At 46.6% G+C, this 27,892-nt stretch overlaps 1 protein-coding gene across 3 annotated transcripts; it reads left to right on the plus strand.

Moving 5' to 3' along the window:
* Window positions 1-27,680, plus strand: LRRC42 (leucine rich repeat containing 42). 3 transcript variants are annotated; one of them, XM_062191383.1, is made up of 8 exons: window positions 1-185; window positions 6,735-7,221; window positions 14,051-14,182; window positions 15,306-15,424; window positions 17,975-18,063; window positions 18,237-18,350; window positions 24,426-24,510; window positions 27,192-27,680. In XM_062191383.1, the coding sequence occupies exons 2-8, from the start codon at window positions 6,749-6,751 to the stop codon at window positions 27,464-27,466; spliced, it is 1,287 nt and encodes a 428-aa protein (XP_062047367.1). In that variant the 5' UTR covers window positions 1-185; window positions 6,735-6,748; the 3' UTR covers window positions 27,467-27,680. The 3 variants fall into 3 exon arrangements, with proteins under 3 accessions (XP_062047367.1, XP_062047368.1, XP_062047366.1); XM_062191384.1 differs by lacking the exon at window positions 1-185 and adding an exon at window positions 1,237-1,338; XM_062191382.1 differs by lacking the exon at window positions 1-185 and adding an exon at window positions 2,814-2,935.
* The last annotated feature ends 212 nt before the right edge of the window (window positions 27,681-27,892 follow it).

A 27,892-nucleotide genomic window follows, 5' to 3' on the forward strand; every position in this document is an offset into this window, starting at 1 on the left:
GCTGCCGGTCCCGCGGTCCCACGGCGCCAGGTCGCCCCCAGCCCCCTCCCTCCTCCCGCCCTGTCTGTGTCCCACCCTCCTAGCTTTGTGCCCGGGGTGCCGAGCCGTTTCCCCGTCGGCCGCGCCGGGGGAGGAGGGAGTCGCCGCCGAGGCGCTGCCGCTTGCTGCCCCGGGTAGGGGCACAGGTAGGTGGCGGCCGCGGGCCGGGCCGCTCCGGGAGCCCGGGGCTGCGTGTGCGGGCGGGGTGTGAGGGAGGAGGGGGTGGGGGAGGGGAAAACCGAGCGGACGGGATGTGGGGTGGGTCGGGGAGAGATGGGGGGGTGAGGGTGGAGGGCGTGGGACGTGGGTTTAAAGGAGGGGTCGGGGTGCCAGGGCCCGCTGTGGGGCGAGTGGAGCATCGGGGTTCGGGGCGGCGGTGGGAGCGGGCTCAGCCCGAGTGGGTTCGAGGAGGGGCATGCCTGGGGATCGCGAGAGGGTCGGGGGATTGCTGTCCTGGGAAAGGGCGTGGGGTCTGAGGGTTGCCGGGAGGAAAGCACTAGGATTCGAGTGGGCAAGGGGTGGGGTCCAGGGGGCCGGGAAGAAAGAAGTTGGGTCTTGTAGGTTGTGAAGTCGGGTTTAGTGAGGCGTGAAGGGAGGGGGGTTGTGAGGTTTGAGGACCCAAGACTTGGAAAGGGACGGAGATTGGGGTCCTAGGAGAGGGAAGAGCCGAAGTGGGGAGAGGTGGGGTGGGTGGGGAAGGAGAGCCGGGGTGAGGGGGCGAGGTGGGGGAAGGGCGCTGGATGGAGGTGGGATGGAGCCGGCTTTCAGCTGGGGCACAGGAGGGTGTGAGGGTGGGGCGGAGGAGCTGGGGGCTGAAGACTGCGGGTGTGGGGCCGAGTTCTGCGTGAGAAGCTCCGGGGTTGTCGGGGGTATCTGGAAGGAAGAAAGAGGCTGGTGTGAGGAGAGAGGGAAGGCAGGTGGGAAGTGCGGTGACTGGGAGGGGAGCGAACGAGTTGCTGGGATAATGGCAGTGATCACAGACCCTGAAGCTGGATCTGGGTTGGTTTGGAGTACTACGCAACTAGTTTCTGTTGAGGTTCCTATGTTAGAAATTTCTCAAGAATACTACATTTTCAACTAAGCCAAGGATGTCTGCAGCCTTGGGATGAAGGCCATGGGTGGACGGATGTTTTCCTGGTGTGGATGTGGCCAGTTTCTGGCCCGGCAGAGGGAAGAAAGGAGGCCTGGTTGTACTGTCCTGGCTCTCTTCCCTGCAGCTCTTAGATGTCCTCTGTTTGTGCCTCCTCCCTGCCCCCATCCCACCAGCTTGAACCATTGAGTACTGGAGGGATCCAACAGGTGGGTGAGATTAATTTTTTTACACATTTTTAAATCCTTAAGGCTGATGTCATATTTTTATTCTTGAGAGATAACATCATGCAGTGGATAGAGCTTGAGTTTTGCAGTAATCAGAGCCCAGAGACTGAATTCTGGCTCTGCGGCTTACTTATGTCTCATCATCCTGTATATAGGATGTCTAGATAGACTTAAACTCAGCAATAAATATACCCCTCTTGTAATTTTGAGGTGAAATAAGTATGGTGTAGTTGAAATATCTGTGGAATAAAAAATTTGGGACTTGAGATAAGTAATTTTTTCTTTGGGCCTCTTCATGTATTAAATGATAACAGTGACCTCATCGCCTTGTTGAGGACCACAGGAGGTCATTTTATATAGGGCCTTGTGTAGTGCTTGGCAGCTGGAGGCCACTTGATAAGTGGTAGCCATCACATCCAGCATCATGAACATCGGTCAGAAAGTACTAGAACTTGTTACTGTTAGGGCCTTCTTCACTGACTTTACCTACTGAAGTTAGGCGCTTTCTTTTCAGATCCCATAGCTGTAGACCCAGCTCACCATTCACCCGGTTACCTTTCCCTCCCTCAGTGCACCTGACTGGAAGAATCATGCTTTATGCTTGGTAAACCGGCTTCAGGGTCTTAAAAACTCATGTTTAGTTATCAATTATTTTATCTTGCCTCTTCTTCAAAGAAGTAGAGAACTGAGTTTTTCGTGTAGTGAGGTTATAGTTACTTGATGAAGTGATATGCTTGTGGTTACTTTGGCTCATAAGTGGTGACCAAATACTAGAACATACGCTGTTGTAACATTTTTCTGTGATATGTACGAGTTACAGAACTGCCTCTAAGTGGTTTGGGAGGCAATCAGAATGCCTCTGTCACTCTGTTGACCTAATATATAATATAGCTTCCCTAGATTGACACTGGACATTGTTACCTTGCAGATACTGATTTATTTTGATTTTCCATTTTGTATGGATTTTTGCCATGCTATAGGATAGACCTTGTCTCCTGGCCTGGTGAGGGGGGTGAGGGCGGCTTTGTAATAGACCACCCTGTATAATAGCCAGGGGCAAGCAAAGCCAAGTACAAAAGTTTTGTGTAGAATCTCATGTTTTTATGGTCTTTAAAGAGTCTAAACATTAATTTATCTCTTGGATCATCTTATGCTACTTCTTAAACACTCAGGAAGCCCCCTTACTGGGACAATTTAGGATGCACTAATTTAGGAGGAGAAATCAAAGATACCAGGATTCCCTGAATCAAAGTTGGTTCCTCCAGTTCATGGTTGATTAAGAAAAAAGAAGCCTTGGACTTCTGGACAGATGATGTGGGTTTGCTTTTCATGAATTTTGAATTTTTATAATTTTGGAAAAAAAAGTAGCATTTGATAAGTAATTGAAAGATAAAATATAGTTATAACTGTCTCCTTTTTTCAAGAAATGAAGCTGAAGCTGCTTGGGTTAGGGTCCTTACTGCTGTCTCCAGCTGCTTATGCCCCCTGCTGGATGGAATCAGACTTTTCTCATAGTAGTCACCCATCCATCTGTCCATTTTTCTCTGGAATTTGTGGAAAGCACTGTTGGGGATGAGAGGTAGGAGAAATAAGCATTTCACAGTGTGCTGATTTATTATGTATTAAATTTCAGAGAATTTGTCCCTACTATTGAAGGCAGGTCATTGCTTTTTAGGGCCATGCCTGGGAGAGCTGGGCTCTAAATGTCCAGTCAGGGGGCTAGAGATCAAAGGAGATCTGCTTTATCTTCTTGTCAGGATTAAGGTCTGCTCGTGGTTGGAGGGGCCAAATGCCAGATACCCCTATTGGAGAGCTATAAGGGAGGTGTCTCCTTAGTAGCAGACACTGAATGCTGGCAAGAGAAGAGTGTGGGTCATAAGAGCTGGCACTGTGACAGGTTCCCTTCCCCTCCCCCCTTATTATATTCCTCCTCCTCCCTCCCCCACCCAGTACCAATATACTCCCATCATCTGCTCTGCTTCTACCACCTGCAGAAGTCTCGGGCAAGTGGGGGAGGGACCTGCAGCTGTTGCCTGGAAGGAAAGCTGGCTCCTAGCAACAGTGTCAGCAGGCCAGCAACTCAGAGCACTAAGTCCATCCATTTGAGGTCTCACACTCCCTCTCTTACTCAGTCCAGCAAATATCTTTTGGGAGCTAACTCATATCTAGGCATTATGTCTGGCCTGGGAAGAGAGAAGTAAGTGTCTTTCCCTCAAAGAGCTCACAGCTCTGGGTACACTGACAAGTGAACAGACAGTACTGGTGGTGAGTGCTGTAGAGGAGACCCTGGGTAAAGACTAGACAGGTGGTCTGGTGCTGTGGCTTGAAGGGTAAGGCCACTCACTGCCTGTGGCGCCAGCATTTTCCATCCTATATGGGTGCCAGTTTGCGTCCAGCTGCTCCACTTAAGATACATTTCCCTGCTAATGTGCCCAGGAAAACAGTGAAGGATGGCCCCCCAAGTGCTTGGGCCCATGCATCCACATGGGAGACCCGGAGGAAGCTCCTGGCTCTGGACTGGCCCAGCTCTGGCTGTTGGGGCTGTGTGGAGAATGAACCAGTGGATGGAAGATCTCTGTAGCTCTGCCTTTCAAATACATAAATAAATCATTAAAAAATTTTTTTAAAAAGACCAGTTAGGCATATCCTGGTATAGAATTTGGGAAGATTGTCCAGGAGAGAGAAGATACATGAGTTGAGTGTTAGTGATAAATGAAACCTCGGATGGAAGCAGTTTCTGCATGTTGGTACTGCATCCCCCACCTGCTCCTGGAACTGTGTCTTAAATGCTATTCCACCCGTACTCAGCTTGAAGAAGCCAGGGCTTTCATCATCCCATGCCTCCTAACAGAAGCTCAGGTCCATTCTTCTGGGGGAGGGAAGTGAGGAGTCAGCCGGGTTAATAGGCAAGGTGGTCCCAGTAGACATTTAGGGTGCAAAATGTTTGCGTTCCCCAAAAGTTAACTTTAGCCAGGTCAAAAGTGCCTGCCCATTCCTTAAGAATTCCCAGTTTTACCATGAGGATAGCAAGGGAGTAGTGATTCCAACCTTCTGAGCTCACAGTTCATGGTGAAAACTATTCACCTTCTGGGTGGCTCTTTGTTTTATGAACAAGCCAGTCAGGACAAATAAGATAACAAATCAGGTCTGTTGATGGGTTTTGTCCCTGCCTTGTTACTAATGATTGTCAGTTTTTTCTTCCCAAAAATTGTGCTTAAAAACTCCACTACCACAGCCCCTTTGGGTTTTGCCTCTCTTGGAGGCCCCCTCCATGCCACTCTGGCAGGAGGTCCCTGACTCTAATAAATCTTTTTTTTTTTTTTTTTTTTTTTTGACAGGTAGAGTTATAGACAGAGACAGAGAGAAAGGTCTTCCTCCCATTGGTTCACCCCCCAAATGACCGCTACCCGGCGCTGCGCCGATCTGAAGCCAGGAGCCAGGTGCTTCCTCCTGGTCTCCCATGATGCAGGTGCAGGGACCCAAGCACTTGGGCCATCCTCCACTGCCCTCCCAGGCCACAGCGGAGAGCTGGACTGGAAGAGGAGCAACTGGGACTAGAACCCGGTGCCCATATGGGATGCCGGCGCCGCAGGCGGAGAATTAACCAACTGAGCCACAGTGCTGGCCCTCTAATAAATCTTGCTTTCAAATACTTAAAAAAAAAAAAAAAATAGGCATTAGCCAGGTTAGGGAGGCAGAGGAAGATTTCCAGCCAAACAAAGCAGACTAGGCAAAGCCAGTAGGTTTTCCCGGCTGGAGAGTATGGGGTACAAGAAGGTGAATGGGGAAAGGTGAGGCCCTGGGCTAGGCCGAGCCCTCTTTTCCATTGTGCTTTTACATGCTTAATTATCCTCAGGAAAAACATGGATAGTAACAATTCCCACAAGTAAGAGCGTTGTTGAATCTCCAGAGACTCAGCATTTTTGATCACTGACTTAATTGCTGACACTTGGCTGGCCCTATGTTGATGCAGAAGAAGCTGAGTTGGTTCACTCCAAATGTCTGTCAGTTTTTGGGGGGCAACATCAGAGTCTGTAGGAATATCAGGCCTATGTTAAATATTACTTGTCTTCTAGGGCTGGGTCTTGTGGTGCAGTATGTTAAGCTGTTGCTTGGGACTCCTGCATCCCATATAGGAGTCCCGGCTACTCCACTTCCAATCCAGCTTCCTGCTAATGTGCCTGGAAAGGCAGTGAATGATGGCCCAAGTAGCTGGGCCCCTGCACCCACCTGGCAGACCCAGACGGAGTTCCTGGTTCTGGCTTTGACCTGGCCTGCCCCAGCTGAGGCAGACTACCAGATGGAAGATTCTCATTCTCTCTCTCTCTCCCTCTGTCGGCGCACTGCCTTTCAAATAAACAAATAAATAAATCTTAAAAAAAAAAAAAGAAAAATACCGTCATTTTATTTTACTTAGCAGTTTTTTTGTATTTTGAAATCTTGCAATTACTCAGGATAACAAGTATTCTAATTAGTCCTTGAGCACATAATGTCACCCACATGATTGCTGCAATACCCACTGTTTTTGTTTTCTTTTTTAAAATTTTTGCCTTATCTCAAAAGTACCCTAATAGAACCTTAAAAGACATACTTCCAAGGGGTAGAGCGGCTTTCGTTAGCTCTTTTGAGGGCGGTCTTTATTTGTAAATCCAAAAAATTCCATTACTTGTGGAGTATGGGAAGGTGAGGCTTAGCAAATTAATAAACTTTAGTTCCACAAATAATCTGTTTAGGGCTTATAACATGCCAGAGCACTGTGTTAGGGAGTCCGGATAAATTAAACATGATCTTTCCTCTCAAGGCGCTCAAAGCAGCAAAAGGTGGGCCCAGAAGCAAATCAGTAGCAAAACAGTGAGCCAAGTGCAATAAAGAAGTGTGTAGAGAGTGCCAAGCTAGTGAGGGAGTTGCTTATTTCTAGTCTTTATTTTTTTTTCTGTACATAACATACTTTAAAAAATAATTCTACAGTTTGAGTGCCTTTATAGCATATAGCATATAGTATGGATGTGTCATGAACTATTTCGTTACACCCCAACTGTTGGGCTCTTGGGTTGTGTCCAAGTGTACATATAACTGGGCTGCGATGAATTTATTTGTAGATGAATCTGTGCCAATATCTGATAACTTCCTTGGGGGCATTCTAGATATGAGATGTGAGCTGGGTTTTGAAAGATGAGTAGATCCCAGAAAAGGGTGCGAAGGGGCATTCCAGGTGGAGACAGCAACAACCTCAAGTGCCAAAGTTCATAGGTGAGCCCGGCTTTCCCCACACCAGCCACAGGGCTTGCCTGGGAGGCTCATAAAGCCCTGAGCACAGCATGATGAAGTTACAAATGGCATTTTAATTGGACTTGCTTCCCTGTGCCTTGCTTTTACAGTCACACCCAAGGCCATGTCTTACTACCTCAACTCAGAAAACCACCTGGACCCAGGTCCCATCTATGTGCGAGAAAACGGTCAGCTGCACATGGTCAGTCTGGCTCTGGACAATGTCAGGAGTAGCCTGCAGAAGCCGAGGCCCTTCCGGCTGTTTTCCAAAGGCTTTTCTGTGGAGCTTTGCATGAACAGGGAAGACGACACTGCACAGAAAGAGAAGACTGACCATTTCATCTTCACGTACACCCGGGAGGGGAATCTCCGGTACTCCGCCAAATCCCTCTTCAACCTGGTCCTCGGCTTCATCTCCGACAATGTTGATCACGTTGATTCCCTCATTGGCTTTCCTGAGCAGATTGCTGAAAAACTGTTCTCTGCTGCTGAAGCCAGGCAGAAATTCACAGAGCCAGGTGCAGGGCTGAGGGCTTTGCAGAAATTTACGGAGGCCTATGGAAGTCTGGTGCTTTGCTCCCTGTGTTTGCGGAACAGGTGGGTGTTCTGGTCAGGGTATCGGGTCCTTTGGGTGTATTGATTCTGTTGGGTGCTGGGGCTCAGTGGGCCTGGGGGCTACCACATCAAAGAGCACCTCCCCTTAGAATAGTGGCGGGCCATTTGGCAAGAAAGCAGTGTCTGTCTCCCCCAACCCCAACCCCAGCCCCCAGAGAGCACTGAGCTTCATTGCAGGAACATTTTCAAGGGTCAGTTGATTGCCCCATCTCCTCCATTAGGCAGAAGATACTCATTTTTTTTTTTTTTAAGATTTATTTATTTATTTATTTATTTAAAAGGCAAAGTTACAGAGGCAGAGAGATGGGGGGATTCTTCATCTGCTGGTTCACTCTCCAAGTGGCCTCAATGGATAGAGCTGTGCTGATCCAAAGCCAGGAGCCAAGAGCTTTCTCTGGGTCTCCCAAGCACTTAGGCCATCTTCCACTGCTTTCCCAGGCCATAGCAGAGAGCTGGATCAGAATTGGAGCAGCTGGGACTTGAACTGGCACCCACATGGGATGCCAGCAGTGCATCCCATAGTAGATTTACCTGCTATGCCACAGTGCCAGCCCCAGAGGATACTGTTTTACCAACTTCTGTAATAGCAGGTAGAGAAGACAAGATGTGGTCTGTCATATGCCTCTTCACTGGAGACTGCTGAGTGGGTGGTGAAGGTCTGCACCAAGAACCAGAGTTCTTGGTCCTGTTTCTGTTTGCAGGCCACTAGGTATTGACTCTTAGATCAAAAGCAACCTTTAAAGAAGGAGAAAAACTTCATGTGTCCTAAAGTTTGGAAATTGTTAGGTAAGGTTCCAAGACCGAAGTTTTATCTCCTAAGAAAGGTGATGTTTTCTCTTGTGACTTGCTTTTCATATTAGATATCTATTTATTTATTTTTTTATTCTGCCATCATGTAAAAACATTTCTAAAGCATCTACTAATTTTAAAAAATTTTTAAAGAAAATGAACAAGGCAAATTACAAACACAAAAGAGTATTAAGTAAAACATGTCTCCTTGTCATCTCTCCTGTGTCCTCCCCTCAGAGGCCAGCTGTATTAGTACTTTCTTTCATACTGTTCCAAGAATACTCTATACATATACATGATTATATAGCTAGCTCCTTTGTTATATAAATGGCAGCACAGTGCATACATTCCTTTTTTTTTTAAGATTTATTTATTTATTTGACAGAGTTACAGAGAGAGGGAGAGACAGAAAAAGATCTTACACTTGCTGGTTCACTTCTCAGGTGGCTGCAATGGCTGGGACTAGGCTAGGCAGAAGATAGGAGCCAGGAACTTTATCCAGACCTCCCATGTGGGTGGCAGGGGCCCAAGTGCTTGGGCTATCTTCCACTGCTTTTCCCAGGCCATTAACAGGAAGCTGGATCAGAAGTAGAGCAACTGAGACAAAAACCAGCACCCATACAGGATACCAGCATCACAGGTGGCAACTTTAGCCACTATGCTACAACACCAGCCCAGTATATACACTTTTATGCACCTTGCTTTCACATAATTTCAAAATAAATTATCACCTATACTTGTAGATTTAAATTTATTTAATTGATAGGCAAAAAGAGAAACACACCGAAGTTTTGTCTCCTAAGAAAGCTGATGTTTTCTCTTGTGACTTGCTTTTGATCTTATATATACAGGCACAGGGAGAGCTCCCATCCACTGGTCCTCAACAAGGCAAAGGCTGGGTCAGGTGAAAACCTGGAGGCAGGAATTCAGTCCAGGTTTCCTGGCTTGGTGGCGGGGACCCACCACTTGTGCTAACACATGCTGCCTCCAGCTCTGCATTGGCAAGAGGCTGGAATTGGAATCCTGAGTTGGGAACATAATCCAGGTACTTCAGTGTGTGATGCAGGCATCTAACTAGTATCTTAACTACTGGAAAGAACACCTGCCCCAATATTTGTAGATTTTAAAAGTAACTTTATAGTGTAACAGTAGCAGAACTTTTTTGTGATTAGAAACTGTGAATAGCAGTTGACTTTTAAGGTGTATAGTCACTATGCCCATTAAAATGAAGCTAAACAAAAAGTATGTAGTCAGAGAAGAGAAATTGATAATCAGAAAATATAAGCTAAACTCATATGCTTAAGAAAAAAAATCAGCTTGTAGGAGTAATGATTTTGCCCCAGGCCAAATACTGAATTTTTAGAAAGAAAAGACATATGCCGAAAAGAACCAAACTCTGGAGCAGGCACCTCACAGAAGCTCTGGCTTGGTGCTGAGGTTGACACAGCTGCCAGTGGGAAGGAAAGTAATGACCCTGCCTAAATGAGAAAGTCAAGCAGTGTATTGATACAGTTCATAGATCTAATGTTTTTACATTTTACTCCTTGGTACTCAAAGTTATTCATGTATACCTTATTTTAAATTATTTTATAAAAGCAGTCTATACCATTTAGGCAGTACATAAAGCTGTACTATTAAAAAAAAAAAAAAAAAAAACCTCATAGGAAGCAGATACTTACCCTGGTAGTTTGAGTCCCTGGGTTTGATGCCTGGTTCCAGCTCCTGTCTCCAGCCTCCTACTACTGTAAACCCAGGGAGGCAGTGATGTTCAGATAATTGGGTTCCTGCATTCTGTGTTCTCGGCTCCTGGCTTTAGCCCTGGCTGGGGCCGTTCTGAGCATTTGGGGAGTGAATCCCTAGATGGGAGTTCTGTGTCTGCGTCTCTCTCTAAAGTAAATAAATAAAATTTAAAAACAAAATCATAATTCCACCATGATGATAATTTTCAGATACATATTTTTGTGCACTTGGGAACAGATTCTACAGTTGTATTCTCCTGCCCACCTGTTTTCATAGCTTAAATATTTCCCATACTGCTGAAATTGCTGGTTATTCATCTGTGATGTCTGCATATTGTTTCAGTGGTCAGACTGTGATGAGCATAGCACTTTCATTCACGTTTGATGAACACATACAATAGTACAGTATTTCTGGAAAGCAGTTTGGCAGTATGTATCAAGAAGCTTAAAAACATCTAAACTTTTGGCCAATTCCACTTATTAGAAATCTCTAATCTGTAATGTAATAATCAGATAGGAGCAAATATTTTTACATAATTGTTCATTGCAGTATTGTTTGTCCTGGAGAGAAATTGAAAACTAAATGTCCAACAATAGGAAATTGGTTAAGCAGATTATGGTCCATTTATAGGATAAAATATATAACTATTAACATAATATGCTTTTTAAAGATTTATTTGAAAGGCAGATTTAGAGATCCTCCAACCAATTGGTTCACTCCACTTTCAGCTGGAGTGAGCCATGCTGAAGCCGGGAGCCCAGAACTCCATCTGGGTCTCCCACATGGGTGCCAGGGACTCAAGCACGCCAGCTTCACTACTTTCCCAGGTGCATTAGCAGGGAGCTGATTGGAAGTAGAGCAGCTGCGACACTCAAACCCACGCTCACAAGGGATGCTGGCTGGCATCGCAGGCAGTGACTTAACCCACAACTCCAGCCTTAAAAACCCTTCCTTTGGCCGGCGCCGCGGCTCAATAGGCTAATCCTCCGCCTGCGGCACCGGTACACCAGGTTCTAGTCCCGGTCGGGGCACCAGATTCTGTCCCGGTTGCCCCTTTTCCAGGCCAGCTCTCTGCTATGGCCTGGGAGTGCAGTGGAGGATGGCTCAAGTGCTTGGGCCCTGCACCCCATGGGAGACCAGGAGAAGCCCCTGGCTCCTGGCTTCAGATCAGCACGATGCGCCGGCCGCAGTGCGGCGGCAATTGGAGGGTGAACCAATGGCAAAAAGGAAGACCTTTCTCTCTGTCTCTCTGTCTCTCACTATCCACTCTGCCTGTCAAAAAAACAAAAAAAAAAAAAAAAAAAAAAAAACCCTTCTTTTGAATCCTTAAAGGAAGATAGAAGGCAGATTGAGAGTTGTATTTGTTGAAACTGTAGCAGTGAATGTTTTACCAGAACAGAAGGATCCCGGTCAAAGGGAATGAGCTTGAGAAAATAATTGAAAATAAGGTAGTTGTGGGGTTGGTGTTTGGTACAGCAGGTTAAGCTGCCAGCTCTCTGCCAGTGTGCCTGGGAAAGCAGCAAACAATTTTCCCAAGTGCTTGGGCCCCTGTATCCTCCACATGGGAGACCCTGATAGAGTTCTGGGTTCCTGGCTTTAGCCTGGACCAACCTTGGCCATTGCAGCCATTTGGGGAATGAACCAGTGGATGGAAGATTCTCTCTCTCTCTCTCTCTCTCTAACTCTGACTTTTAAATAATAAATAAATCTTTATTTAAAAGAAAAAAGATAATTGGGTTGGTGCCGCCTATCTTTTGGTTAGGTCACAAAGCTTCCTGCCAGAAGCAGCCAAGGGGGCTCTTTGCAAAGAGCAACCCAAAGATGCTTTCTTCCCTTGTGTTAAAACTGGGATTTTAGAGATTTTATTTATTTTAAAAGCAGATTGGCAGAGAAAGAGGTCTTCCACCTGCTGGTTCACAAATGGCTGCAACAGCTGGGGCTGGGCCAGGTCAAAGCCAGGAGCTAGGAATTCCATCTGGGTCTCCTCTGTGGGTGGCAGGGGCCCAAGCACTTGGGCCATCTTCCACCGCTTTCCCAGGCCTAAGAGCAAGGAGCTGGGTCAGCCACAGAGCAGCCCAAACCCAAACTGGTGCTCTGCTCTGGGATGCCAGTGTCTCAGTCAGTGGCTTAACCAGTTATGCCACAACAATGGCTCTACCCTCTGTGATTTTTTTTTTTTTTTAAAGATTCATTTTATTCATTTGAAAGAGTTACAGAAAGAGGTCTTCCATCTACTGGTTCAGACCCCAAATGGCCACAATGGCCGGAGCTGAGCCAAACTGAAGGCAAGAGGCAGGAGCCTCTTTTGGGTTTCCTATGTGGGTGCAGGGGCCCAAGGACCTGGACCATCCTCCGCTGCTTTCCCAGGTGCATCAGCAGGGAGCTGGATTGGAAGAGGAGCACCTGGGACTCAGCTGGGACTCAGCTGGGACTCGAACTGGCACCCATATGGAATGACGGCACAGTGGGCTGAGGCTTTTAACTCCTACACCACACCGCTGGCTCCCTCTCTCCAGGATTTTTAATCCCATTGGTCACAGGGGGGCAAGTTATGTTTTCCATAAAAATCACTCTGTTACTGAAGTAATAATAATAGCTCCCATTTAGGGGCCATTGCTGTAGCACAGCTGGTTAAAGCCCTGGCCTACAGTACTGGTAAAAAAAAAAAAAAATCAGCCACATTTTGTTGCTAGAGAAACTGAAGCTCAGGAAGATTAAGTAACTTAGAATTATACGAGTAATGAGGGCTTTTATGATCCTATGTCAGGTTTGTCTGGCACTAAAGCACTTGTACATATGCTGTTTGTGTTGTGTCTCCCCCATACTGTACTGAATCCTTCAAGGGGCAGATTGGAAGACCAGTTGCCAGCTGTAACCCAGAGCTTTGATTAGCATCTCCTGATGCTGTGGCCTACCATGTTGCTTCCTCAGCTTTGAGTTTTGTAACATTTGTTAATCACATTACACAGCCTTATGTCCTTCACAGATAACCCTTGTTGCAGAATTACTAAAGATCTTTTGGTTAATTGATCAAAGGGTGTGTGTTTTCCCTTCTCTGATTGCCAGTAATCTCCTAAATCCCTATTAACAGTTCAGCTCTGTGATTGGAAGATGGAAAACAGTGGCTCTGTTTACAGTGCAGTTCAAATGCATCTGAGTAAATAAGGCTCATTTGTGGACCCAGCTGAGCTTGGTCTCCAGGCACTTAGGTTCCTCCGGTTGAAGGGGCTGTCAGTGCCTCAAACCATCTGTACTTAGCTGGCAAGCCAGTGATCAGTTTGAGTACAGCTTTGGTTGGAAGGAGGAAGAAAAAGCTGACCTCCCTGCTGCCCTCTGGTTATTCTGTCCTGTTTTGGGCAGTAGTGTTTGTGCTTCAGAAAGGTGTAACCTTGCTGGTCCTAGCTCACCCTCTTGCTGTGCAGACTAGCCATCCAAAAGGAGGGTGCATGAGCAAGGCGTGCTTTTGCCACAGTCAGCTCCCCGGTTCTCTTAGGCTCCTCTCCTCTGTTTCCTGTCACACCTAATCCCTTTCATTTTTCCTCACTGACCTCATCTGAAATAGATGAACAGCCCGAAAGCTGGGTGGAGCCCAGGCTCTGGAATGCCATTGGGATCTCCTTTTTCCTACCAGGGCCTCCCTGATACTTCCTGATAACAATTTGGCACAAGGTGTGTCAGTGTAATTAAGTTGCCGCGGTCGGTCCTAATGACCATCTGGCTTGTGAGTCCTCGTAGGAGTAGTGCTGCACATACTTTTGAAGTGAAGTTAGCAGGACAGCCGTGGCACAGTGGGGTAGACAAGGAGTAGGAAAGATGAATTGTCATCTACCAAATATCTCTTAGTATGTTTAGAGCTCAAGATTTCTTGGCTATGTTGTAGTTTTCAGATCACTAGATACTAAATATCAGACTAAAAGCAACTTTATAAAGAGAAGTTAATATTCTGAGTATCCTAAAGTTTGGAATTCCTCAGATAAGGTCTCAGCACCGTTGCCAAGGTCTGTCCCTCTAATAACACAGCACATGTTTTCTCTGGTGACTTGCCTTGGCTCGTAGCCTTTTACTTATTCAACGTTTTCATACCACTGTTGTGAAGGAGACATTCAAGGTATTCACTAATTAAAAATTCAACTTGTGACGAGATAGTAATCAGTTAGGTCTGCTTATTACACAGCACTGTGTTCCGATGGGATGATGGGGTGTTGACCATGGCTCAAAGCCATGCATGGTAATGTTACAAAAAAAGAAAAAGGAAGTCTTGATTTTTCTCTACCATCCACAGATATCTGGTGATTTCAGAAAAGCTTGAGGAGATTAAGTCTTTCCGCGAGCTGACCTGCCTGGATCTTTCCTGTTGCAAGCTTGGAGATGACCACGAACTTCTAGAACACCTCACCAATGAGGCTCTGTCCAGGTACTGACCTGCCACCACTGGTAGATGAAATTTTTTTTTAAAGTGTGATCTGATGGGGTCACCATGAGAAATGCTAATTACTTTCCATTCCTGTAGTTATCTGCTGATTTTTTTTCTAAAGTATTTTCAGTCTCCATTTACTTGGTCCAAGAATATAAATTGAACAGTCCTTAGGAAAGTCAGTCTGATGATTCCTTTTTGTAAACCTTTATGTTAACATGTAGCATCTGAAGCTACCTGTCCATTCCTGGATTATTCTGGCAAGAGATGAGAGTTATACCATTTCTCACAATTATCAGCTAACTATGAGTATAAAATATAAGGAATATGAACTATTAAAGACAGCCAAATAAATCCTTTATGAGAACCATGATTTTAAAAAATGGCCAATAATTCATATCACTGATAAGTAGTTCAGCTGATCTCAGGTTGGTCTGGCCAGCAGAGAGGAGGCTGGAAGGATTTCTTTGTGGTTTTATATACACTCAGAAGAATAAGCGCATTATCAATGGGGGTGGGGGTGTGTGACCTGCTCCCTGGGGCCTGCTTCTGATAGCAGCAATTACAGGCTGCCCCATACAGAGGTGTTTTTGTGTGAGGTTAGTACCAAGGCCTCAATTTGTTGTGAGGACCAGGGGAGCGTATAAACACACCGATTTCAGGTTAGTGGATGGATTGGATTAAGAGGATAACTTTATAAACCCAGTCTGAAAATCTAGACTTGTAAAGCTGCTTAAAATTAGAAGATTGATAGCTTTGTAAAAGAAACTCTGAGAATTCCTTAGTAGACTGTCTTGAGATACTTAGAAAGCTTTTGATTTGCACAAGCTTTGTCAGAAACACAGTGTTTGTGGTAAGGTGTATGTATCCCACTGGCCGGCCCTGATTACCTGATCTGACCATATATCTTCAGTGCCCTCTGCCATTCGAGATCAGTACTGCAGGACACAGTGATCCCTGGATGAACCCTCCCTGGGTAACTGAAATGCTGCTGACAGTTAAATGCATTAGGTGTGAAACAGAAGGGGATGGAGGACATTTTGTACTTTTAAATGAAAGTTTTCAAAGCATGTTCTCATGTAGACTTTCTCTTTAATTCCTTTGTGGACTTTTGTTTCCCTAGTGTCACTCAACTCCACCTGAAGGATAATTGTTTGTCTGATGCTGGGGTGAGGAAAATGACAGCCCCTGTTCGAGTGATGAAAAGAGGCCTTGAAAATCTGACGTTATTAGACTTATCTTGTAAGTTTTATTAGAAATGATGGATCATTATTGTTGGAAGAGTGGCCTTAGCAGTCTTCAGGTTCTCCACTTTCACTTTAGAGGTGATAAAAGGTGGCTTTTTTGGGTGCCAAAGCAAGTTAGTGGCAGAGCAGTACTAGAGCTAGGGGCCTTTGACCCCTGGCCAAGCACCTTTTCTGGCAACTGCCACCTCTTCAGGGTGGGAAAAGCCCTTGCAGACTGCACGATGCTCCTCACCAAGTGCAGATGAGTTGCTTTCATCATGTTCATAGCCTCCATAAAGAACGTTTGGCTCAGCTCTACTTTGAGTCTGATCCATGGTGTCTGTCAGCCTGGTCCTTTTTATCAGTATTTGCCTGATCCAAAGGTGGGTAAACCCACAATTATGATAAACCAGATATTTACTCCAGTCATAAAAACGTGACAGAGGGCCGGCGCCGTGGCTCAACAGGCTAATCCTCCGCCTTGCGGCGCCGGCACACCGGGTTCTAGTCCCGGTCGGGGCACCGATCCTGTCCCGGATGCCCCTCTTCCAGGCCAGCTCTCTGCTGTGGCCAGGGAGTGCAGTGGAGGATGGCCCAAGTGCTTGGGCCCTGCACCCCATGGGAGACCAGGAGAAGCACCTGGCTCCTGCCATCGGAACAGCGCGGTGCGCCGGCCGCAGCGCGCTACCGCGGCGGCCATTGGAGGGTGAACCAACGGCAAAAGGAAGACCTTTCTCTCTGTCTCTCTCTCTCACTGTCCACTCTGCCTGTCAAAAAAATAAATAAATAAATAAATAAAAAAAAAGTGACAGAGATCATTTCTGGCTTATCTGAGCATCCATTGACTATATGGGAGGATGTTACAGTGTCAGGAGAATGGTAGGAGCAGGGTTTGAGGTCAGAGGACCTCCTTGCTCTGCTGGTTTTATTGGCATCTGAGTGTGTTCCCTTGGATGAATTATTTAACCTCTCTGTGCTTTTGTTTTGGTCTCTGTAAAGTGAGGCCATGGGTGAATGAATACCCAGGGACGTGTATGTTCATTCAACAAATATTTTTTGAGCATCTGTAGTGTGCTGAGGACTGTGCTTGTGGTTTTCACGACTCAGTCCTAAATGCAGTACTCTGGATATGAGAGAGGATTCTAGAAATGATGCAAGTAGTGATGGTGTCTGTCAACATACTCTTTTTAAAAGATGATTTATTTATTTACTTAATTTGAAAAGCAGAGTTACAGAGAGAGAGGAAGACAGATTGTCCATTCACCAGTTCACTCCCCAACTGGCCACAATAACTGGATCTGGGCCAGGACAAAGCTGGGAGCCTGGAACTTCATCTGGGTCTCCCACATGGGTGCATTTGGGTCATTTTCTACTGCTTTCCCAGGTGCATTAACAGGGAATTATATCAGGCCGGCGCCATGGCTCAATAGGCTAATCCTCTGCTTGCGGCGCCGGCACACCGGGTTCTAGTCCTGGTCTGGGCGCCGGATTCTGTCCCGGTTGCCCCTCTTCCAGGACAGCTCTCTGCTGTGGCCCGGGAGTGCAGTGGAGGATGGCCCAAGTCCTTGGGCTCTGCACCCGCATGGGAGACCAGGAGAAGCACCTGGCTCCTGCCTTCAGATCAGCGCAGTGCGCCAGCTTCAGCGGCCATTGGAGGGTGAGCCAACGGAAAAGGAAGACCTTTCTCTCTGTCTCTCTCTCACTGTCCACTCTGCCTGTCAAAAAAATTTAAAAATTAAAAAAAAAAGGGGGGGGGGATTATATCAGAAGTGGAACAGCTGGGACCTGAACTGATGGCCATATGGTATGCCATCATTGCAGGTGGTAGCCCAACCCACTGTGCCACAACACCAGCTGCTGTGTCAAAGTACTTTTGAAAATCTTATTAAAATAAATATTGAAGCAGGTTTTGTGGCACTATGGTTCAAGCCACTGCTTGAGACACCCACATACCATATGGAGTGCCTGGGTTCAAGTCCCACCTCTACTTCAGACCCAGCTTCCTCCTTGGAGGCAGCAGGTGATAACTCAAGTAGTTGGGTCCCTGCTACCCACATGTGGGAGACCCAGATGGAGTTGCTGGCTCCTGGCTTCAGCCTGGCCCAGCTCTGGCTGTTGAGAGCATTTGGCAAGTGAAGTACCAAGTAGATGATCTTGCTCTGTCTCTGTCATTCTGCCTTTCAAATAAATAAACTTTAAAAATGTAAATAAATTCCATTACTTTGGAGGTAAAATGGCCAGGAATAAAATATGATGGGGCATTTTAATACATTTTTATATACTATTTATGTGTGGCTCAAAATTCCACCGTTTGGGGTAATTACCTGGATCATTTATTTTTCTGCTCACCTCCAACTCCTAAGAAGTTAGAGCAACAAAGGGTCTTGGGATCATCTAGTGTGATCCTTCATGTTACAGATGGGAGATAATAACTCTACATTTAATTTACTCTGAAAAGTTTGCCCATTCAATATTTCATAGTTTTCCTTGCATTTTTCTCAATTTATGGTTGGTACTTTAGCATTAGTTATATTGAAACCGAATGCTCCTTGTTGTTGCCATCCAGGTAACCCTGAGATCACAGATGCGGGAATTGGATACCTGTTTTCTTTCAGAAAACTAAACTGCTTGGATATCTCTGGGACAGGGCTCAAGGTATGACTTTTTTGTTCCTGCTTTCACTTTTTTCATGCTCTGCAATTTCATATTTTGCTTCTGGTAACTGGTGTTTGGAAAGTGCTGATATGTGTCATGGTGTTTCATTGCTTACTGAAAGCAAGTAAGAATTGATAAATGTGTTTGCATTTCTCGTCTGTCTCCCTCACTAGGATGTAAAAGCCGTCAAGCACAAGCTGCAGACACACATAGGCCTTGTTCACTCCAAAGTGCCCTTGAAGGAATTTGACCACAGTAACTGCAAGACGGAGGGCTGGGCCGATCAGGTACTCTGCATTTGCCTCCCCTATGGTTACCAGTTTCTCATTGAGGCTCGGGCCTTTTATCCACCGAGTGGAACATGCGTTAATCCTCTTGATGCTCCTTGGCTGAATTGTCATCTTAGCGTCAAATCACAGACACTGAAGGGCTGTTACTTAAGGAGTTAGCATTGGATGTTGTATCTCATATCTCGGGCCCTGATCTCTGCTGTGCCTCCTCCTTCCTCAACCTAGGAAAAATAACATCTTACAGATGTCTTAGAAAATAAGTGGATTCTTGCTGAGTATGCCAAGAAGCAATCTGACCTAACTTCAGGACTGGATCTCTGAGCAGTGTGTAATGTCCTGGAGAAAGAATCAACTCATGTCATGTTCAAGGGTTCGCAGCCAGCTCGACTTTGATTCTCTCAGTGTCTGCTTCTTCTTCTTCTTCTTCTTCTTCTTCTTCCTTCCTTCCTTCCTTCCTTCCTTCCTTCCTTCCTTCCTTCTTCCTTCTGACAGAGGTCTTCGATTTACTGATTACAAGGACTGAATATCTGAAAAGCCATGAATTGTCATTGTTTTTTTTTTTTCTTTTTTTTAAGATTTACTTATCTATTTGAAAGTCAGAGTTACACAGAGAGAGAGAGAGGTCTTCCATCCAATGGTTCACTCGCCAATTGACCGTAGCGGCCAGAGTTGTGCTGCTCTGAAGCCAGGAGCCAGGAGCTTCTTCTGGGTCTCTCACATGGGTGAGAGACTTCGGCCACCTTCCACTGCTTTCCCAGGCCACAGCAGAAAGTTGGATCGGAAGTGGAGCAGCCAGGTCTTGAACTTGCGCCCATGTGGGATGCTGGTGCTTCAGGTTTTTTTTTTTTGTCTTTATTTGAAAGGCAGAGTTACAAAGAGAGAGACACAGAGGTCTTCCATCTGCTGGTTCACTCCCCAAATGGCCGCAACGGCCAGGTCTGGGCCATGCCAAATCCAGGAGACTAGAACTTCATCTCAGTCTCCCAAATGGGTGGCAAGATTTTGGGCTGTCTTCCCTTAACTTCCCTGGCACAGTAGCAAGGAGGTGGATCAGAAGTGGAGCAGCTAGGACTCGTTCCAGTACTCCAGTATGGGATGCCCACCATGCCACAATACCGGCCTCCCAAATTTTCAGCCTTTCACAGCACATTAACAAAATTAGGAAAATTGGCCTATTTGGACTCCCCAACCAAAGATGTTAACAGAGCACATATGGTTCTGACAGAGCAACAGGGAGTGGTTTTCTGCAGGAAGCAATTCTACTAAACAACATGGAAGTAGAAGTAATTGAAAATATTCAAGACAGGTTAAATGTACAACTTTGACTCCAAATTGCTGGTTAGTATGTGAGGTATTGTAGGGTTGAAAACCACCCCCCACTGGTGGAATGTTAAGCTGACACCCAAGTTAGTCAAAGCTTCACATAATTCAGTACCCCACTGTGTTCTGATTGTTCCAAAAAATAAACAACCAGCAACTGATTTCACCTCTTTTCAAAAAATCATTTATACTTCAAAAATGGATGAGGTGGGCTTCCCTCTAAAAATGGTTCTAAAGCTACTAAAAAACTTATATTTACAAAAGAATTGCTAAAAATGTTCCCTGGCGGGACTGGTGCCGTGGCGTAGCAGATAAAGCCACCACCTGCAGTGCCGGCATTCCATATGGGCACCAGGTCGTGTCCTGGCTGCTCCACTTCTGATCCAGCTCTCTGCTATGGCCTGGGAAAGCAGTAGAAGATGGCCCAAGTCCTTGGGCCCCTGTACCCATGTGGGAGACCCAGAAGAAAGTTCCTGGCTCCTGGCTTTGGTTCAGCGCAGCTCCGACCATTGCGGCCAGCTGGGGAGTGAACCAGCGGATGGAAGACCTCTCTCTCTGCCTCTCCTTCTCTCTGTGTGTAACTCTGACTTTCAAACACAAAGTGAATCTTTAAAAGCAAATGTTCCCTGGATTGCAGAATGAGACTGGGCCCACTGATAAGACACATGTAACATTAATCAGACTTGGCCTCTTTTTTCTTCTGGACTCTCCTTATTTTCAGTTTCTGTGTTTCCTTCAGGCAGATTGCTAGTCTCTTGGCTAGCCACCTCGGCCTGTTGCCCGCTGCTCCTCTTCCCTCTGCCTGCCCTGTTTTGTCTGCTGGCTTCTCCATCCCGACTGCCCCTTTCAGGCTTCGTTTCCACATCTGCAGGAGCGGGATTAGCTGACACCTTCACCACCCCTTCAGCAGAGCGACCTTCCTCTTGGGCAGCTCAGCAGTGGGCAGGGCATGCTGGGTGGCTGCGGGCTGTGGCACAGCGCGAGCCTTCATGAAGCTGGGCTGTGGAGCCACAGCTGCTCCTCCTGCTGCCCGAGCTCTCTCTGGCTTTTTGTTTTGTTTTGTTTTTTCTCTAAAGATGTATTTACTTGAAAGAGTTATACAGAGAAGGAGAGGCAGAGAGAGAGAGGTCATCTACCCCCTAGTTCACTCCCCAGTTGTCCGCAACTGGCTGGAGCTGTGCCGATCTGAAGCCAGGAGCCAGGAGCTTCTTCCGGGTCTCCCACACGGGTGCAGGCCCAAGGACTTGGGCCATCTTCTACTGCTTTCCCAGGCCATATCTCTTGCTGTCTTGATTGTCTTTCTCAACTTGGTGAAATAAATACAGGCTTCAGTAGGACAGCATGAGTAGGCCAGCTAGCTTGCGGCTGGTGCCTTTCTCTCTCAGACACTTTGAGTTGATGACTCTTGGTGGAGGCCAGAAGACTCCTCAGCTGTTCTGTCCCAGACCCCTTCTGGGTTCCTGCCCACACTGCATGATGGTGGACTTCCAGCTGCCTGTTGGAGCAGCACCTCCCTGTAGGTAAAGAAGGGAGACTGCGAGTCCTGTTTCAGAAGCACTTCAGGCCTGCTCCAGAGCACTCATGATGAACTAATTGCCAAAGCGTGGCTCTGGCTGAGTCCTAGGTGCATCTGGCGGACTTGGCTGGGATAGGGTAGTGGTACAGGGCTTATTGGGGTTTGGTAGCTGGTGACAAAGTGGAAGGGTCATAGATTGTGAAGTGAGACCTGCACTTGGGGTTCTGGCTCAGCAACCCAAACTGAGTGACTTAAGGTAACTCTGAGTCTCTGTATCTTTATCCATATGATGCAGACCCCAAGACCTCTGTTGTCAGGGATGGTAAGATCAAATCTAACACCAGGCAGCCTGGCTTGGCAGGGGTGCACCTTCCATCTCTTGCTGATACCTACGGAAGCTATTCGAGGCTGACCCATTCTCCCTGTGCCCTCATTCTCTTTCTCAGCAAGTGACATGAAAGTAACAAGACGCTTGCTTCTTGATGTCTGTCTCAAAATTTCTCTGCATTCCCTTTCCTGCTACCCAATGGGATTAGGTGTGCCACTGTATTCCAGTGATAAGCCTGGTGGGTTTTTTTGTTTTGTTTTAATGTTCTTTTTCCCTTAGAGCTCCAGCTTTCTTTGTCATATTTACTGTAAAACATAATTTCCTGTGGCCAGTGTGGCACAGTGGGTTAAGACACCACCTGCTATACTGCCATCCCATATCTTAGTGCCAGTTTGAGTCCTGGCTGCTCCACTTCCAATCCAGCTCCCTGCTAATGTGCTTGGGACAGCAGCAGCAGATGGCACAAGTGCTTGTGTTCCTGCTACCCTTGTAGGACCCTGGGATGGAATTTCTGGCTCCTGGCGTCAGCCTGGCCCAGCCCTGGCTGTTGCGGAATTTGGGAGTGAACTAGCAGATGGAAGATCTCACTTACTGTCTCTCCATCTCTCTGCCATTCTTCCTTTTAAGTAAAACAAATAACTTTTTAAAAAGTAATAGAAGGGGCTGGATTGTGGCAGAGCTGGTTGGACTGCTCTCTGCATTGCCTGCATCCCATATTGGTACCAGTTCAAATCCTGGTTGGCTCTGCTTTCGATCCAGCTCCCCACTAATATGCCTGAGAAAGGCAATGGAGGATGATCCAAGTGCTTAAGCCCTTACCATCCATGTAAGAGGCCCGGATGGAGTTCTAGGCTCCTAGCTTTGGCCTCACCCATTTCCAGCTCTTGTTGCCATTCAGAGATTGAACTAGCCAATGGAAGCGCTCTCTCTCTCTCTCTCTCTCTCTCTCTCTCTGTATGTATGTATTACTCTGACTCTTTTTAAAATTTTTTTTTTTAATTTTTTTATTTTTGACAGGCAGAGTGGACAGTGAGGGAGAGAGAGAGAGAGAGAGAGAGAGAGAAAGGTCTTCCTTTGCCGTTGGTTCACCCTCCAATGGCCGCCGCGGCCGGCACGCTGCGGCCAGTGCACTGCGCTGATCCGAAGGCAGGAGCCAGGGGCTTATCCTGGTCTCCCATGGGGTGCAGGGCCCAAGCACTTGAGCCATCCTCCACTGCACTCCCGGGCCACAGCAGAGAGCTGGCCTGGAAGAGGGGCAACCGGGACAGAATCCAGCGCCCCGACCGGAACTAGAACCCAGTGTGCTGGTGCCGCAAGGCGGAGGATTAGCCTATTGAGCCACGGCGCCGGCCCTATTACTCTGACTTTCAAATAAAAATTATTTTCTGCCTGCTACCTGCCCACCACATGTTCAGTGCCACCCTCTGGTGGCATGTTTTGTGTGCACAGATGTAGACTGTCCTTATTCTGACTTGTCCCTCATTCCCCAGAATAACCACGTGTTGTTTCTGTATCCTGTATATTTATCTGAACCAGAGAGAGAGAAGCAGCTCCTCCACCCTGCCTGCTCGGTGTTCTTGCCCGCAGCGCTCTACTGCGCGTGCTCTCCCGAGGTGGCAAGGGACCGCCTGCCCCGCCTCCCTTGAGTCTGTGCACCTTTGTGCGAGCACACGTGCCTTGCTTTTCCTCTCGCCCCTCCCTGGCTCTTCCCTGGCTTTCTTCACCCCCAGTTGTGGCCTGTCCTTCCCGCCTCACTGCTCTCTTCTCTGCCAGCCATCATAGCCGTTCTCAGGGCTCTGACGGCCCCTGTGACGGTGACTCTGCCATGCCTCAGACACCAGACCCTTTACTGTCGTGTTGTAATCTCTCCTGGCACCTCAAATTCAGCTTGTCCGGAGCAGCCATTTTCTTCCCCATTCCAAAATGGCTCTTCATTGATGTTCTCAGAATATTTCTGTTAGTGAAAAAACAGTTTTCCTTTCTTGGCTGCCAAGTCAACACGTTTAGTTCCTGCATCTCGGCCTTCTCTTAGATCTGCCCGTTTTCCATAACCAGGAAAGATTATAGGAAGGAGAGCAGCTGCTGTTGCTGCGTGCTTTCTCTGCGGCGTATGCTGTGCTGAGAGCCTCCTGCACGTTCTCTCATCTCAGCCGTAGGGAGCCTCGTGCAGTGTGAACTGTTATTAATCCTCGTTCTATAGATGGGGAAGTGGAGACTCAAGAAGTGCTAGAGCCAACTCTGGAACTGAGTTCTGGGACTGTGTTTTGCTATCTCTGTGTCCTATAGTGTTTATTGTGGTTTTCTTTATGATCAGGCCTTTGTATACCATAATGAGAACTATTAAATGTGGAGTTCTTTTTACTAATGGCATATTAGGATGATCATTAATGTTACTTATGTATAATTTGCATTTAGCCAAATTTCTAAGACAGTTTGTAGAAGCTTATAATAAAAATACAGTTGTAACAGTTTGAATAAAAATGGAACAGAATTGTGAAATGTTGAGGATATGGAGACATGGGCGCTTTGCATGAGTTTGAGTTATAATTTTGTGTTTTAAAGCATGAGAGTGGTCTAAGAATGTGTGAAAAGTGTGATGACCAAGGTTTCAGTACTTACCCAGTTTGAGGATATGCGGTTTATTTTTAGTTTGGAATAAAGGTGAAGATAGGAAGTGTGCTTCGCCGATTTCCTGAGTCCCACAGATACATCTGCCCGGCGTGCGTGTTCTGCCTCAGTTCCAGCCTGGGAACAGAAAGGCCGCACCGCACTGGGCCCTGTCACCAATCATGAAGTAACGTTTACCGCAGGGTTTGTGTTACGGAAAGAGAGCAGTGGGGAACGAGGAAGCCTGAGGTTGAAATCTCGAGATTGTAACGAGATTCAAATCTTTCCAAATGCACTGCAGATCGTGCGGCAGTGGGAGCGGAAGACGGTGAAATCTGCCAAGACACCAGTGGCGGCGGAGCCTCGGAAAGCAGCGCAGTACTTCTGTGAGAAATCCCCCTACTTCGTAGTTTTTTGCCCTTAGGTCTTTATACCCCTAAAGCAATCAGCCTATCTTTAGTCAGTGGGGAAATTATAATAGCGCTGACTTTGAGATCACCAAGACTTACATTCTCTCAAAATAGCTGCAGTGTAAATTCACCCTTAGTTTTAAGCACCAGCACCAGGAAGATAGCTTTTTATAGTTACTTATATTCCATCTTGTTCCAAGAAAGTTTTTTATTTTGTTTTGCTTTGTTTTTTAGGATTTATTTATTTGAAAGGCACAGTCAGGCTGGCTCTGTGGCATAGTAGGCTGAACTTCCGCCTGCTGTGCCAGCATGCCAGGTGGGTAGCAGTTCGAGTCTCGGCTGCTCCTTTTCCGATCCAGCTCTCTGCTGTGGCAGTATGGTCAAGTGCTTGAGCCCCTGGCTCTTGGCTTCAGATCAGCCCAGCTCTGCAGTGGTCATTTGGGGAATGAACCAGCAGATAGAAGATCTCTCTCTGTCTCTTTGTCTCTCACCCTGCGTCTCTCTGTCTATAACTCTGCCTCTCTCAAATAAATAAATAAATCTTTAAAAAAAAAAAAAAAGGCAAAGTGACACAGGGGGGAGAGAGAGAGAGAGAGAGAGAGAGAGAGAGAGAGAGAGATCGATCTTCTGTCCACTGATTCCTGCCCCGGATACCTGCAGTAGTCAGGGCTGGACCAGGCAGAAGCCAGGAGCCTAGGACTCCATCCAGTTCTCCAGTCTGAGTGGCAGGATCTCAAGCACTCGGGCCGTCTTCCACTGCCTTCCCAGGTACATTAGCAGCAAGCTGGCTTGGAAGCATGGAGTAGCCAGGACTCGAATCGGCACTCCTATATGGGATTCAGGCTTCCCAAGCAGCAGCTTAACCCACTGCACCACAGTACCAGCTCTCCAAAACAGGTCAATGATGGCACAAAAGTAGATAGAGCATAGAAGATTGGAAAGGAATTAATGGTGGAAGCAGCCCAAGAGTCCCTCAAAAGATGAATGGATAAAAAAGATGTAGGCTTGACATACAATAGAGTTTTATCCAGTCTTAGAAAGGCTTGTGTTGTTGTTGTTCTGCAGGTAAGCCACTCCTTAAAACACTGCCATTCCATGTCAGAGTGCTGGTTTGAGTCCTGGCTACTCTGCTTCTGAGCCAGCTCCCTGCTAACGCCCCTGGGAAGTCAGCAGAAGATGGCCTAAATGCTTGGGCCCTGCACCCATGTGGGAGGCTCAGATAGAGCTCCTTTGGCCTGGCCCAGACATGGCTGTTCTGGCTATTTGGGGTGTGAACCAGTAGATAAAAGATCTCTTTCTCACTGTCTGTGTCTTTCCATCTTTCAATAAATCTTTAAAAAAAAAAAAAAGGAAATTTTGACATGTGTTATAATATGGGTGAACCTTGAAGACATCATGGTCAGTGAAATAATCCAGTCACAGAAGGAGAAAAACTACATGATTGTTCATGAGGTTACTAGGGTAGTCAGATTCATAGATAAGTTGGAATTGTGGTTGGGCTACATTGTAGTAGGACTTGGGCAAGGAGACTGGGGAGTCCCTGTTTACTACAGGAGTTTAATTTGCCAAGGGAAAAGTTCTAGAAAAGAGGGTGATGATGGTGGCTCAGAGTTGGTGATGTACTTAATAACACTTAACTGTACCCTTTAAGTTGGGAAAGGTGGCAAGTTTGATATCACGTATATTTTACCAGGGAAAAAATCAAAATGAAGGAAATGTAAAGATATTAAAATAAGAATCTAGGACTGATCAAATTACGTGGAATAAGATTGTGCTGTTGGCTAGAGTTGTGCTGTAAATTTAGCTCTTAAAAGAGAGTCAAGTGTAGATTCTGAGTAGTAACAGCTAACAATTTTTGAGCCTTCAGTGCTTGCCAAGCGTTATGCTAAGTACTTTGTAGACATTTATCTTTATACCACCCTCACAAAAAAGGATTTTAAATTAAAAAAAAAAAAATCTTTATTTACTTGAAAGGCAGAGAGAGAGAGGAAGCCTGTCAGTTATCTTCTATTCACTGTTTTACTCCCCAAATGGCCACAATGGCTGGGGCTGGGTCAGGCTCAAACCTCAAACCAGGAACTCCATCTGGGTCTCCCACCTGAGTGGCACAGTGCCAGCTGCTTATGTTGTTTTTATTTTCTCTGTGTGTGAGGAGGAAGGGAGAGGTAGGAAAGGAGCTTGCGCTCTCATCTGCCCGTTTTCTCCCTGGAAGCTGGGAGCTTACTCCAGATCACCACTGCCTCCCAGGATCTGCACTGACAGGAGCCAGAGCTGAGAGGTGAACCCAGGCACTCTGATATGGGGTGCGGGATTCTTAATGGGCGTCTTAGCCCCTAGACCAGACACCCACCCCTGCAATAGGTTTTATATACTAGAAAGATGGGAAACCGCATCTCAGGCAAGTGACTCACCCAAGATCTCCTATCCAGAAAGAGTCAGGTCTGGGATTTGAACCCAAACCTGTCAGACTCCAAAATGAGTCCATTCCTTCAACCCGTGCTCCTGTGTATACCACCCTACTCCACAGGGCACTCGAAACAAAAGAAAATTAATATAAACATCGTGTCTGTCATTTCCCATGGGTATCTTTCTAGACTTGAGCAGGCGCTCACCGCCAGGGTGTTGGGCTCATCACCTCCCTCCTGTGACTCTCGTAGATAGCAGCCGGTTTCTCACAGAGGCCTCGCTGAGGTGTCCCCTGGAAGACACCTACATGCACTCTTCTGGGAAGCTCCAGTTCTACAGAGAGAAGACTGCAGACTCCCACGGGCCGCCACTGAAACACGAGGCTGGCTCAACCCAGGAGGCGAAGAAGAGCAAGAAGAGAGCTTTTGAGGAGTCCGAGAAAGAGCAGAGTAGCTCCTCACAGGCTTCCAAGCAGAAGTGCGTGTGCCTCACCGTGCAGGACTGGGACTTACTAAACTCCTACTGATTGGCCGCTGCAGGCAGACCTGTGTTCCCAAAACTCTAACTGCAGAGAAAGGGGATGATGATGATTTACTTTTGTTTGAATTTACCTATGGCATTAGCATAGCAAGCAGATATTTCTACTTTTGTGGTGGGGAGGGGAATGCTATGGAAGTATGTAATAATTTCTAATGTATATTTTCAATACATAGTAATTTTTTCAAATAAACGTTTTTGCTGTCCTTAAGTTTTTTTGTTTTTGTTTTTAATGTGTTTATGTATTTGAAAGGCAGAGCAGCAGAGGCAGGGATGATCTTCTGTCTGCTGGTTTACTCAAATGGCTGCAACAGCAGCATCTAGGCCAGGGAAGAGCCAGGAGCCCAGAAGTCCATTCTGGTCTCTCATGTGCATGCAGGGGCCCAAGCACTTGGGCCATCTTCTACTGCCTTCC

Source organism: Lepus europaeus, chromosome 5 (assembly GCF_033115175.1).
Source record: "Lepus europaeus isolate LE1 chromosome 5, mLepTim1.pri, whole genome shotgun sequence".
NCBI lineage: Eukaryota > Metazoa > Chordata > Mammalia > Lagomorpha > Leporidae > Lepus > Lepus europaeus.